The sequence below is a fragment of the Berghia stephanieae genome, chromosome 11 (assembly GCF_034508935.2).
Source record: "Berghia stephanieae isolate SIO BIC M18660-M18661 chromosome 11, UCSD_Bste_1.3, whole genome shotgun sequence".
Taxonomy (NCBI): Eukaryota; Metazoa; Mollusca; class Gastropoda; order Nudibranchia; family Aeolidiidae; genus Berghia; species Berghia stephanieae.
Window position 1 is genome coordinate 3,470,838 of NC_088370.1, and position 12,500 is coordinate 3,483,337.

Here is a 12,500-nt window from a genome sequence, read left to right on the forward strand (position 1 = left end):
TTGAACGAACTAATGGATAGATGGATGGATGGCAGAACGAATGGATGGATAGTTGAACGAACTAGTGGATAGATGGATGGATGGCAGAACGAATGGATGGATAGTTGAACGAACGGATGGATGGATGGATGGATGGCAGAACGAATGGATGGATAGTTGAACGAACGGATGGATGGATGGATGGATGGCAGAACGAATGGATGGATAGTTGAACGAACGGATGGATGGATGGATGGATGGCAGAACGAATGGATGGATAGTTGAACGAACTAGTGGATAGATGGATGGATGGCAGAACGAATGGATGGATAGTTGAACGAACTAGTGGATAGATGGATGGATGGCAGAACGAATGGATGGATAGTTGAACGAACGGATGGATAGATGGATGGATGGCAGAACGAATGGATGGATAGTTGAACGAACTAGTGGATAGATGGATGGATGGCAGAACGAATGGATGGATAGTTGAACGAACTAATGGATGGATGGATGGATGGCAGAACGAATGGATGGATAGTTGAACGAACGGATGGATGGATGGCAGAACGAATGGATGGATAGTTGAACGAACTAGTGGATAGATGGATGGATGGCAGAACGAATGGATGGATAGTTGAACGAACTAGTGGATAGATGGATGGATGGCAGAACGAATGGATGGATAGTTGAACGAACTAGTGGATAGATGGATGGATGGCAGAACGAATGGATGGATAGTTGAACGAACTAATGGATGGATGGATGGATGGCAGAACGAATGGATGGATAGTTAAACGAACTAGTGGATAGATGAATGGATGGCAGAACGAATGGATGGATAGTTGAACGAACTAATGGATAGATGGATGGATGGATGGATGGATAGATGGATGGATGGATGGATGGATGGATTGATGTTGTGAGCAAAATAAACGCGTGATGGGTAGACGACTGGTATTGAATAATAATTAATTAATTAATTAATTAATTAATGAGTTAATTGATAATTGACTAACGTCACAAGCTGAAAGGTTCCGGTAATTGGACCTGTGGTGTTATGAACACGTACACTAGACAAACACCTCATGGCGGGAAACCCTAGACTGTTATCTTTCCTGACACTCACACTCACATTGCGTTAAAAATATGAGGTGTGTGTGTGTGTGTGTGTGTGTGTGTGTATGAGAGAGGGAGAGAGAGAGTGAGAGACAGAGAGAGAGGGGGAGGAGGGGAGCGAGAGCTGGGAGTGAGTGAGAGAGTGAGATGGTGGGGAGAGTGTGAGAGAGAGAGAGAGAGAGAGAGAGAGAGAGAGAGAGAGAGAGAGAGAGAGAGAGAGAGAGAGAGAGAGAGAACTAGAAAGAGGGTAGAGAGAAAGAGACATAACTCAAAGAGAAGTAGAGAGAGCGGGAGAGAGAGAGAGAGAGAGAGAGAGAGAGACAGACAGACAGAACTAGAGAGAGAGAGAGACAGAGAACTAGAGAGAGAGAGAGAGAGAGAGACAGAGAACTAGAGAGAGAGAGAGAGAGAGAGAACTAGAAAGAGGGTAGAGAGAAAGAGACATAACTCAAAGAGAAGTAGAGAGAGCGGGGAGAGAGAGAGAGAGAGAGAGAGAGAGAGAGAGAGAGAGAGAAGGGGGAGGGAGTTTACTAAGGAAAATTATCATCTATTGCGCTTGAGATTTTGATGCTAAGGAAGAAAGAAAGAATGAATGACTAGAACAAAGACAAATAATATAAACAATGTTTAAAATTAGAACCTGTATGTAGATCTACATTAAAGTGAAATCGGTGAAGGATTACGAAGCCCCTGTCCTCTCAGACGCTTCATTACCTCAATCAAACGGAACTCTTTTCAACTAACTAGACCTGTCAATCCTTCCGCTTTTGGCGGATTATTCCTATTTCCACTCTTCCTATAGATAGTATGCGCTTGGCTAAGAAGCTCATAACATTGCCATCCGGAAGTATAACGGACCAACACACAAAACTGTGTGTATCCATGAACGTTTATAGTCGGGTTAATACAGTTCAGTGAGCATTACTCATAAACGCGGATGGCAAAAAACAATAACAAAGACCTGAGTGACGTCATCTTCGAACTATCTATTCTACAATTCCGCGATTGTCTCTAAAATTCCGATTTTCAAAAATGATGATAATGGTGATGGTAAGAAGAAAAAAAAATGGAGGGGGGGGGGGGAGGGGGTAAAAAATGTGATTTTTTAAAAAATGATTGCCTACAGGGAATTAATTAGGAAAATTAATTGCACTCCTTTGCCCTTCCCCATTCCATCACCTAATGTAAATGGTGCTGCTCGGAGCTCGAAGTAATAAATAACAATGTGGAATTGAATGTAAACTTCCATTTAATATAATATCTGTTTTCTTATATTAAATCGAAGCTTACATTCAATTTCACATTGTTATTCATTCCATTACCTAATACAATTGACATTATGTAGTTTTGCCAGCTGTGCCGGAATACTGTTTTTATGTGTTTGGTAGAAACGTTGGTGGTCATTTTGAGCCAATGATGAGTCGAGAAAGGTTAATTCGTGGGGGTGATTTTTTTTCTGCTCTCTCTCTCTTTATCTCTCTCTCTCTCTCTCTCTCTCTTTCTTTCTCTCTCTCTTTCTTTCTCTCTCTGTCTCTCTCTCCATCTCTCTCCCCCCCCCTCTCTCTCTCTCTCTCTCATCTCTCTGTCATCTCTCTCTCTCACTCCCCCCCCCTCTCTCTCTCGTTGTAAAGAAATTCCTATTTTCTCAAGTTCCTAACCTCTGACCTTCTGGTTCCACTTTTGGAAAATGAAGGGTTGGCAGGTCTGTGTTCTGGGGGAAAAAAACTCGTATTTAACCATTTTGGCCAGATCAGAAAACTCGACCTTCAGATATATTGATCGATTTAAACGACCCTCATCTTGGCAAAAACCCTCAAAACTGGGACATCGCCTTCCTTAACCCTATCCTTACCATCAATAGGAAAATCGTCACATTCGTTACGATGCAACCAACAGTTTTCTCAATTGTAATTCTAGAACTTTCTACTATCCCATTTTCTTCCTTTTTACTGGCGCTGATATAACCTAAATGTGTTGCAAGCGCCGTAAAACCCTTTTAAAAAAACAACAACATAATTCTGATTTCTGTGTACATCACAAATTATAAAGAAAATATTTTGTTCTATCGATAAAAAGTAGACACTGGACAAGTATATGTATGGAATGTACTTGTTTCTTCTCTGTTTGAGTAGAAAATTTTTTTTGTGTTGGGTGGGTGTGGAGTTTCAGGGAAATTTATGAAAATGGCTGGTAAGGAGAGAGTTAAAGTTCCAAGTTTGAGAGGTTTTTTGTGTGGCCAAAATGAGGGTCAATTTAATCGATATATTTGAAGGACTAGTTTTCTAGCTACATTTTTTTTCTTTTTAAACGTATTGTTTTCTTTCAAAACAGTAGGGCATACAGAGCAGTCAGTGTGTAGTAGATAAATAGGTCTGTCGTGGATCTATTATTATTATCATTACCGTCGACGTATACCTCTTCATTGTGTGGTCAGTTGGATTGATGAGGTCAAATCAATGACGTGGTTGGTGATAGTAAGCCCTTCTCTCTTTTCTTTGTCCATCCACCGCCATAATGGGTCATTTCACCGGCCGGCCCAATTCTGGAGGTATTTCTGCCCCTTTTTCTGACTAAAGACATTTTTTATAAAGGAGAATACTCGAAACGTCCGTCCGCATCATCTGCCTTCTTTGATTAGATCGAAGCATCCCCATTACATTTGACAATAATTATTTATTTATTTCTACGAACGTCAAACTGCAATATTTGCATTTCTGGTCATATTAACTTTGAAAAAAAACTCAAAAAAACAAACAATCTATTGGATTTTGATATCATGCGCCGCGCGCCTTACATATTACCGTTTTGGGTCGATGGGTCACATTTGATGATAGCGCCTATCAAAATGGCTTCTCTAATGAAATGGAAGTGAAATGAGGTCATTCCCTTCCCACGTTTCTTCCCACCGTCATCAAAAGGGGAGTTGCCTGTGACTGTGACTGTCGTCGATTGTTTAGACATTGGTGACACGTCTGCTCACTGGAAAAAACAAACTGCTAACAACAAAGAGTTCCACACGTCATCGAATCATGGCTTAGTGTTTTAACTTTGACAATCGTTGTTTACTTCTCTCCTCCTCCTCCTTCTCCTCCTCTTCCCCCCCCCCCCCTCTCTCTCTCTCTCTCTCTCTTCCCCTCCCCCCCCCCCCCCCCTCTCTCTCTCTCTCTCTCTCTCTCTCTTCCTCTCCCCTCTCCTCTCCCCCTCCTCTTCTCCCCCCCCCCTCCTCTTCTCTTCTCCTTCTCCCCCCCCCTCCTCGTCTCCCCTCCCTCCTCTCTTCATCACCCCCTTCCTCTTCCGCCTCCTCCACCGAAAATATATTTTAAGTTAAAATGACAAGAAAGGTGAAATTTTAGTTTTCGTCATTCATTTTAAGAAATTATTTTCATTCATCTCACTCGAGTTTCAAGTTTATTTACTCTTTAGGCTTTCACCAATAAATCATATAATTTGACAACATAATAATAATAATGATAATAATAATAATAATAATAATAATGATAATAATAATAATAATCATAATAATAATAATAATAATAATAATAATAATAATAATAAAGATGACAACTTGGATGGGATGGTTTGTCTTCTCACAGGGGGGGGGGGGGGGGGGGGGGGGGGGGGTGTCGCTTGTCTTCATGGGGTTTCTGTTGTTTTTTTTTGTTTGTTTTTTAATTTGTATTCGTTTTGTTTTTAGTTTTTAGTTTGTTTTCTTTTGTTTTTTGAGTGCTTTTTTTGTTTGTTTGTTTTTTTTTTGTTTTTTTTTGGGAGGCGTCTATGAAAATTGTATTAATTGACAAAAGCAAGAAAGACTTCATTAAGACTAACCCTAACTGTATCCTCCATCCACAGGAGCCTCTGGCAGGCAGTGGCGGGGGTGGCGGAGGTGGCGGTGTCACCTTTGAAGACGACGAGGATTTGGCTGACGGCTCTGGATCCGGCTCCGGCTCCGGTGATGGCAGTGGAATGGGCATCGACGAAAATGCCATATTGAGTGAGTGCAGCATGAATAGATAAATGCATGACATAAATGCAGGAGAGTCAGTGATTAATCAATAAACTAATAAATAAATGAATGAATTAATTATTAATTAAATAAATGATGTAAATAAGTTAATTAAAATATCATTAAGTCCATCAATCAATCATTAATTTAGAAATTAATTCAATAATATTTATATATAATTTATAAATTAATGCATGAATAAGATAATTAACTTAGTTGGATTATATGAATAAAAAATGAATTAATTAATTCAGTTAGGAATGAATGAATGACTTACTTGACTTCAGGCCTTTCGCTTCCTAATCATCCAATCCGGATGCCTCGGCTTGCCTTTCTAATCATCTGTGTCATTTCCTTCCACAGTTCAGTCTTTTTGCTGTGGATGCTAATTTCATAAGATTTTCCTTTGATTTTAATTCTTTGTTATTTTGGAGGCGTTTTAGGTCTCTATTCAGGACAGTGAAGTGACGTGGGTGGTCTGCATTTATATTTCTTGTGTCCATATGGGCCGAATAAAAAGTATTACATACTTGCCGAATCTTACGAAATTTTCGTAATTTTTACGAATTTTAGACAAATTTCTTGGCCAATTAGGAAATTTTAGTGAAAATTACGAATTTTTAATTCTCAGTATTACTTAAATAATGATAATAATGATAATAATAATAATAATAATAATAATAATAATAATAATAATAATAATAATAATAATAATAATAATGATAATGATAATAATAATAATAATAATAATAATAATAATAATAATAATAATAATGATAATAATAATAATGATAATGATAATAATAATAATAATAATAATAATAATAATGATAATAATAATAATAATAATGATAATAATAATAATAATAATAATAATAATAATAATAATAATAATAAAGCATTTCTACAGAGCGTAGGCATGACGATGTAATGTTGAAGTGATCATCAGTCTCAAATTGTGGTTGTTGGAACACGATTTCAGAAATTACTAATTTTCTTGTCAAATTACTAAAAAATGACATAACACTTTAAATACTGAATTTGAAGTTTTCAATTTGGCAGGTCTGGTATTAATGGCGTAATAATTAGCTGTTATATTTTAATATTTTCTGAGTGTATATGCCCAAAAAGCCGCCATCTTGCCTCCAGGATTTGAATAGAGAAGGGTCTTCCATTGTACTTTTCATACCATGTTTTAATGCTTATTTTTTGTGGGTTATCGTATATTCAGGACTCTTAAGAATGAATGAATAAGTTTTAAAATATATTACATATTTAGTTTGATGATGATGGTGATGATATTAATGATAATAATAATAATAATAATAATAATATTAATAATAATAATAATAATAATAATAATAATAATAATAATAATAATAATAATAATAATAATAAGATGATGATCTGTATTGTACAGAAATGTGAGTTGGTTTTTGTACAAGATGAAAAAAAATCTTTTAAAAATAAATTGTCAAAAAATGACAGCATAGTTTCAGATGGAGTAGAAAAAAACTAATTAGAAAATTTAGACTGATATATTGTCTTTGTGTTGTTGTTTTTTATTTCACCTCTAGCTACCTGCATTGCCACCATCAACATTAGCAGTCAAGTCTTCACACCCGAATTGGCCGACTCAACAAGCCAGTTGTTTATGGCCACGGCCAAGCAGATTCGTCAAGATTTAGAGGACCTGTTCCGACACCTTCCAGGGGAGCAGACAGTTGTTATATTGGGATTCAGGTGAGGACCGGCCGGCCTTTTGACCATAATAATAATAAGTACAGTGGACCCTCAGTATGACAGTGATGGTGGGACTGGACCAGCCGTAAATCCCTGTTATAACCGAGTCCTGTTACAAACCGATTTTCAAGGGAAATTATAAGTGGCCTAAATTACCATTTTTTTAAAAAATGATTTGAAGGCTGGTTTTCCAAAATTCGTTGAGTCTTTTAATTTTTTTTAGATAAAGCATCATCAACTGGCCCAAGAATTTCCCTAGATTTGTGTGAATTTGAAGTTTAAATATGATAAAATAATAGACCGAATGAGAGAGATTAGGGCTAAAGCTTAAAAATATTTTTTAAATTCATATTGGATCATATATATCATACCAGTCATAGGGCTTTAAAATGCTCCTTAAATGCCCTTAAAGCATAAGTTACAATATATTATACATTGTACGAGGGCTCTTTCAGAAATAACCGAAAAATGCCCATTGCTCAGCAACCAGTGGAGATTTTTTAATTCTGTAAACGACATGATATTCCTTATTTCCTTACGGATATTCCCAGAAATTATGAAGTGCATCATTTTGCACAATGAATTTCTAGACGATTTTAAAGATGGCGGCCCACCTTGAAACTTGGTCAAAGGAGGAAATCAGAGCTGTCATACGTTTTTTGAACGCCAAAAGTCTGAATCCTACCGAAATTCATAAAGAACTTCAGAGTGTATATGGTGAGCATGTTATAAGCCGTACACAAGTCTATCACTGGTGTAATTTGTTTGAAGCCGGCCATTCCGACTTGACAGACAGGGAAGGGAGAGGGCGTTCGATAACTGCGACGTCGGAAGACAATGTGAAGCGAGTTGATGAGCTTATTCGTCAAGACAGGAGGTTGAAACTTCATGAAATCGCAAGCAGTCTTGAAATTTTGGAAACTTCTGCCCATAGAATTGTATTTGATGAACTTGGCTACAGAAAAGTCAGCGCAAGATGGGTTCCTAAGCAATTGACAGACAATCATAAAGAACAAAGATTGGACATCTGCAGGGAACTTTTGAGAAGAAGCAAGAGCTCACGCAGGGTTCAGGGGCATACTGCCAACGCCGGCGGAGACTTTCTAGGGTACGATGTGACTTTTCTTGACAGCATAGTCTCCGGTGATGAGACTTGGTTGCACCATTGCACCCCAGAAACAAAGCAAGATTCGATGACATGGAAACATCCATCCTCACCTGTCGCGAAGAAATTCAAAGTCATGCGGTCAGCAAAGAAAATAATGGGAACTGTTTTCTGGGACACTCGTGGTGTTATTCTGTTCGAAACCTTACAACCTGGAGAAACAATCAATGCTGCAAGGTACTGCCAAACTCTTGACAAGCTTAGGGAGGCCATTCGCAGAAAACGCCCAGGGCAGTTGACCAACGGGGTCATTTTGCAACACGACGACGCTACACCCCACACAGCACGAGTGACGCAAGGTTGGCTAGAGAAATATGGATGGGAGATTTTGCCACACTCACCACACAGTCCAGACCTCGCACCATCTGATTATCACCTCTTTGGGCCACTGAAACGTGAGCTGGCAGGAAAGCGCTTTGATGTTGATGAAGAGCTTGTTGACCATGTGCGGAAATGGCTACAAAACCTTGATGGAAATTTCTTCCGAGAGGGTATCTATTCCATGGTGCGGCGTTGGCAGAAGTGTGTCGACAGACTTGGCTGTTACGTAGAGAAATGAAGGACGAGTCAAGGTATGAACACGTGCAAGAATTTTGTTGGGGATAGCATAAAAAACGCGGATTTTACAGGCATTTTTCGGTTAATTATGAAAGAGCCCTCGTATTATTGCATTTTCTTTGAGATAAAAACATTGAAAATGGAGAAGTATAAAAGCATAGAAGAAAAAACCAAAACAAAACAAAAACAGCCATTCTTATTATTGACATCTCTATCATAGAGTTTTGTTACCCTCGAATACTAGAAAGGAACTGTTTTGCTTTTTAAAAAATAAAATAAATATTTTTCCAACTCTACAGTACAGCATTCAACGTGAATTAGAATCCAATAGTTTTGTTCGGTTGTCCATTCTTGTGAACAGGAGAGAGTTACGTTGACCTATATTGAATTGAATACTTATAACTCGCCCCTCTATGTGGAATAATTTTACCATTTGAAGGTCGAAGGTCAGTATCCTAGGGAGCATTGTGCGGCTATGTGGTCCAGTGGTATGACACTCACTTTCGAATCGGAAAGTCCTGGGTTTGAACCTCACTCAACGCATAGTCGAGTCTTGGAAAAGGCTCTTTACTCACATTCTCTCACCGTACTCAGGTGTAAAATGAGTACCTGGCCGTTAATAGCTTTTGTCTCTGTCCGAAAGACTAATATCACCTAACAGGCGTCATGTCTTGTCCTACATGTTAAGTGTTGCTGTTGGCCAAGCACCCCTTGGAATTTGCTTTGAGCACGTAAAGTGGATTTTGCGCTATATAAAAAGCTCAAATTTCAGTATTTTGGAAAGCACTTCCAACCTCAATCTTTGATGGACGATTACACATAACATTTGCATTGTATTTCTAAGGCCACCTTTGATATGTGTTTTATATGTTGGTTCCGAATCTAATAGCTATGGAGATTTTTTTCAAATGCTATTTTTACAATGCGCATAGAGCTCATATTGCATTTGATGTTGGCGCTATATGAATGTACACTTACTTTTATTATTATTATTATTATTATTATTATTATTATTATTATTATTATTATTATTATTATTATTATTATTATTATTATTATTATTATTATTATTATTATTATTATTATTATTATTATTATTATTTATTATTATTATTATTATTATTATTATTATCATTATTATTATCATTATTATTATTATTATTTTTTTTTTACTTTTTTAAATTATTATTATTATTATTATTATTATTATTATTATTATTATTATTATTATTATTATTATTATTATTATTATTATTATTATTATTATTATTATTATTATTTATTATTATTATCATTATTATTATCATTATTATTATTATTATTTTTTTTTAATTATTATTATTATTATTATTATTATTATTATTATTATTATTATTATTATTATTATTATTATTATTATTATTATTATTATTATTATTTATTTATTTATTTTAATTATATTTTTTCCCCCACTCACCCAACAGCAAAGGATCTCTCATGACAACGTTTGAACTACAAGACTCTGGGAATTCCCATCCGGGGAAGCTGATGAAAGTGATGTTGAACACCCTGGCAAAGGGAAAGCTAGGGAACAACACAGTCAGCATGAAGGGCTTTGTGTTCAAGCAAGTGGAGACTGGTGAGTATTGATGCTTTGCAATTACCTAAATGTTACAGTGAATGACATAATCAGTCGGATGGTGAAAAGGTTTGAACTGAGATATTGCCAAGTTTAGTTAGAAGGTCTATTTTTTATCAAAAATGAGTTCTTGTCATAAATTATTAAATCAACCTTTTTGTACATCTTCCGGAAATATCAAAGCTTACTTTCACTTCTAAATATTTTTTACAGCTAGTCAAGTTGAAAAAGTATGAAATTTGAGAAAAGTTGCTGGATACCTTTCCCATACATCTGACCATAACTTCATCAAAAATCACCCGACTTCACTTCAAAATAAAGAATAAAATGCTCTGGGGAGCATATTCTTTCAGAAAATGCAAAAAGAATGCAAATCCAAAATTTTCAGCTTCTGACTGATTATGTCATGCACTGACACACATATTGAATGTTGAGCTTTTATCTAGCGCAATATCCACTAAATGTGCTCAAAGCGCTTTATAAGGGGCCCTGACCAACAACAACACGCAACATGTAGGACAAGACATGACGATATTACCTTTTTTTATCCAACAGAGACAACTCTGTTAACAGCCAAGTACTCATTTTATACCTGAGTACGCTAAGAGAATGAGAGTAAAGAGCCATTTCCAAGGACTCAATTATGCATCGAGCAAGGCTCAAACCCAGAACTTTCCTATCCGAAAGCGTATGTCGCACCACAAGACCACATAGCCGCACTCACTACATCTGCCATCCGGATATACTGCACCAACACGCAAAACTCTGTAATCTGGAACGTTTATAGTCTGATTGATATAAATTTATCATTAATATTAAAATGGCTGTCTTAAAAACAATAACAAAGATCTGAGTGACCTCCGTTTCATTCCCTCTATAAAAATTCTGGTTGTTTTCAAGAGTTGATGAGTTCATGTCATGTTATAAAAAAAACATGTTTTGATTTTGGATCCCTTTGTTTTGAGTAAGATCTGATAGATATGATTCATTGATTCACTGCGTAAATAGAATTTAAAAATTTTTTTTAAAAATTTTCTTTGATGTTTAAACGTATTCCATTATATGTTTTTCTCTCACTGCATTTATTATGATCATCGCAGTCACCACTGACACCAACACTGTAATCATCATCACCATTGCCTTTACCATCATCATCATCCTTATCACCATCTCCATGACCATCATCATCATCATCATCTCATCATCATCATCATCATCATCATCATCTCATCATCACCATCTTCATCATCATCTCATCATCACCATCTTCATCATCATCATCACCATCTCCATCACCAACATCATCTTCATCATCATCACCACCATCTCCATCACCAACATCATCTTCATCATTATCATCATCATCATCATCATCATCTCCATCACCAACATTATCATCATCACCATCAGCTTGATTGATAAAGCAGATGAAAGGAGAAATGTTCTCAACTAATCCCAAGACTTACTGGCTTTCTAAATTTGGGAGTGTGTGTTGAGGGGGGAGGGGGGGGGGGTGGAACTCTCACCTTATATATCTGCCATAAGTTGATAATGAATTAACCAGTAGATTTTTGACCAATCAAAACTTAAAATTTGTGACACACCCTTACACGTGTTCGGACAAACATATTGGGTTGTTTATAAACAGTAACGTGAATGAAATCGCCAGTCACACATTTTATATAGATTTATTGGAATATCATCACAACCTCCATAGTACTCACAAATTCTTTTCATACCATAATTCCCCTCCCCATTCCTGTGACAAACAGGCAGCATGGCTCAGGGCTACGGTCTTTGCTTCCTACCCAAAAGGTACCAAGTTTGACTACCCGCATCGTTGTGTGGCCTTGAGCAAGTCACCTTGCCCTAGCTCACTTTGCCGTGCAGCACTACAGTTGATGCCTGGGTTATTCCAGTCTACCCTTGGAATAAACCCTAAAGACAAAATTTCCCCTCGGGGATGAATAAAGGGAATTTTATTTTATTTTATATTTTATTTTATTTCCAACAACAGCCACCACGGCACCCAAGATGACCCCCACACCCACAACGACGGCAACCAAGAGACCCCTCACCATGTGCATGAGGATGCGGGAGATGCGCAAGAGGCTGACTGGCTCCATTTTCCTTCCTCGCTGTGCCCCCAACGGAGACTTTGAATCTCTGCAGTGCCGCGAACACGCGGGTATGAACGACTGCTGGTGCAGTGACCTTGAGGGTGTTGAAATTCCTGGCACCCGAATGGAGGCACCCAACTTCCCTGACTGCGATGATGGTGAGAGAAATTATATTATATGAAAGAAAAAAAGAAC

The 12,500-nt window shown here is 37.1% G+C and overlaps 1 protein-coding gene across 1 annotated transcript in view; it reads left to right on the top strand.

Annotated features, from left to right (window-relative positions):
* The window catches only part of LOC144957366 (uncharacterized), an 84,856-nt gene that overhangs the window by 66,599 nt on the left and 5,757 nt on the right, over positions 1 to 12,500 (top strand). The window contains exons 2-5 of the mRNA XM_078888562.1: positions 4,948 to 5,089; positions 6,679 to 6,844; positions 10,031 to 10,185; positions 12,203 to 12,463. Of these exons, the coding sequence (XP_078744688.1) occupies positions 4,948 to 5,089; positions 6,679 to 6,844; positions 10,031 to 10,185; positions 12,203 to 12,463 (724 nt within the window). The remainder of the gene's footprint in view (positions 1 to 4,947; positions 5,090 to 6,678; positions 6,845 to 10,030; positions 10,186 to 12,202; positions 12,464 to 12,500) is intronic.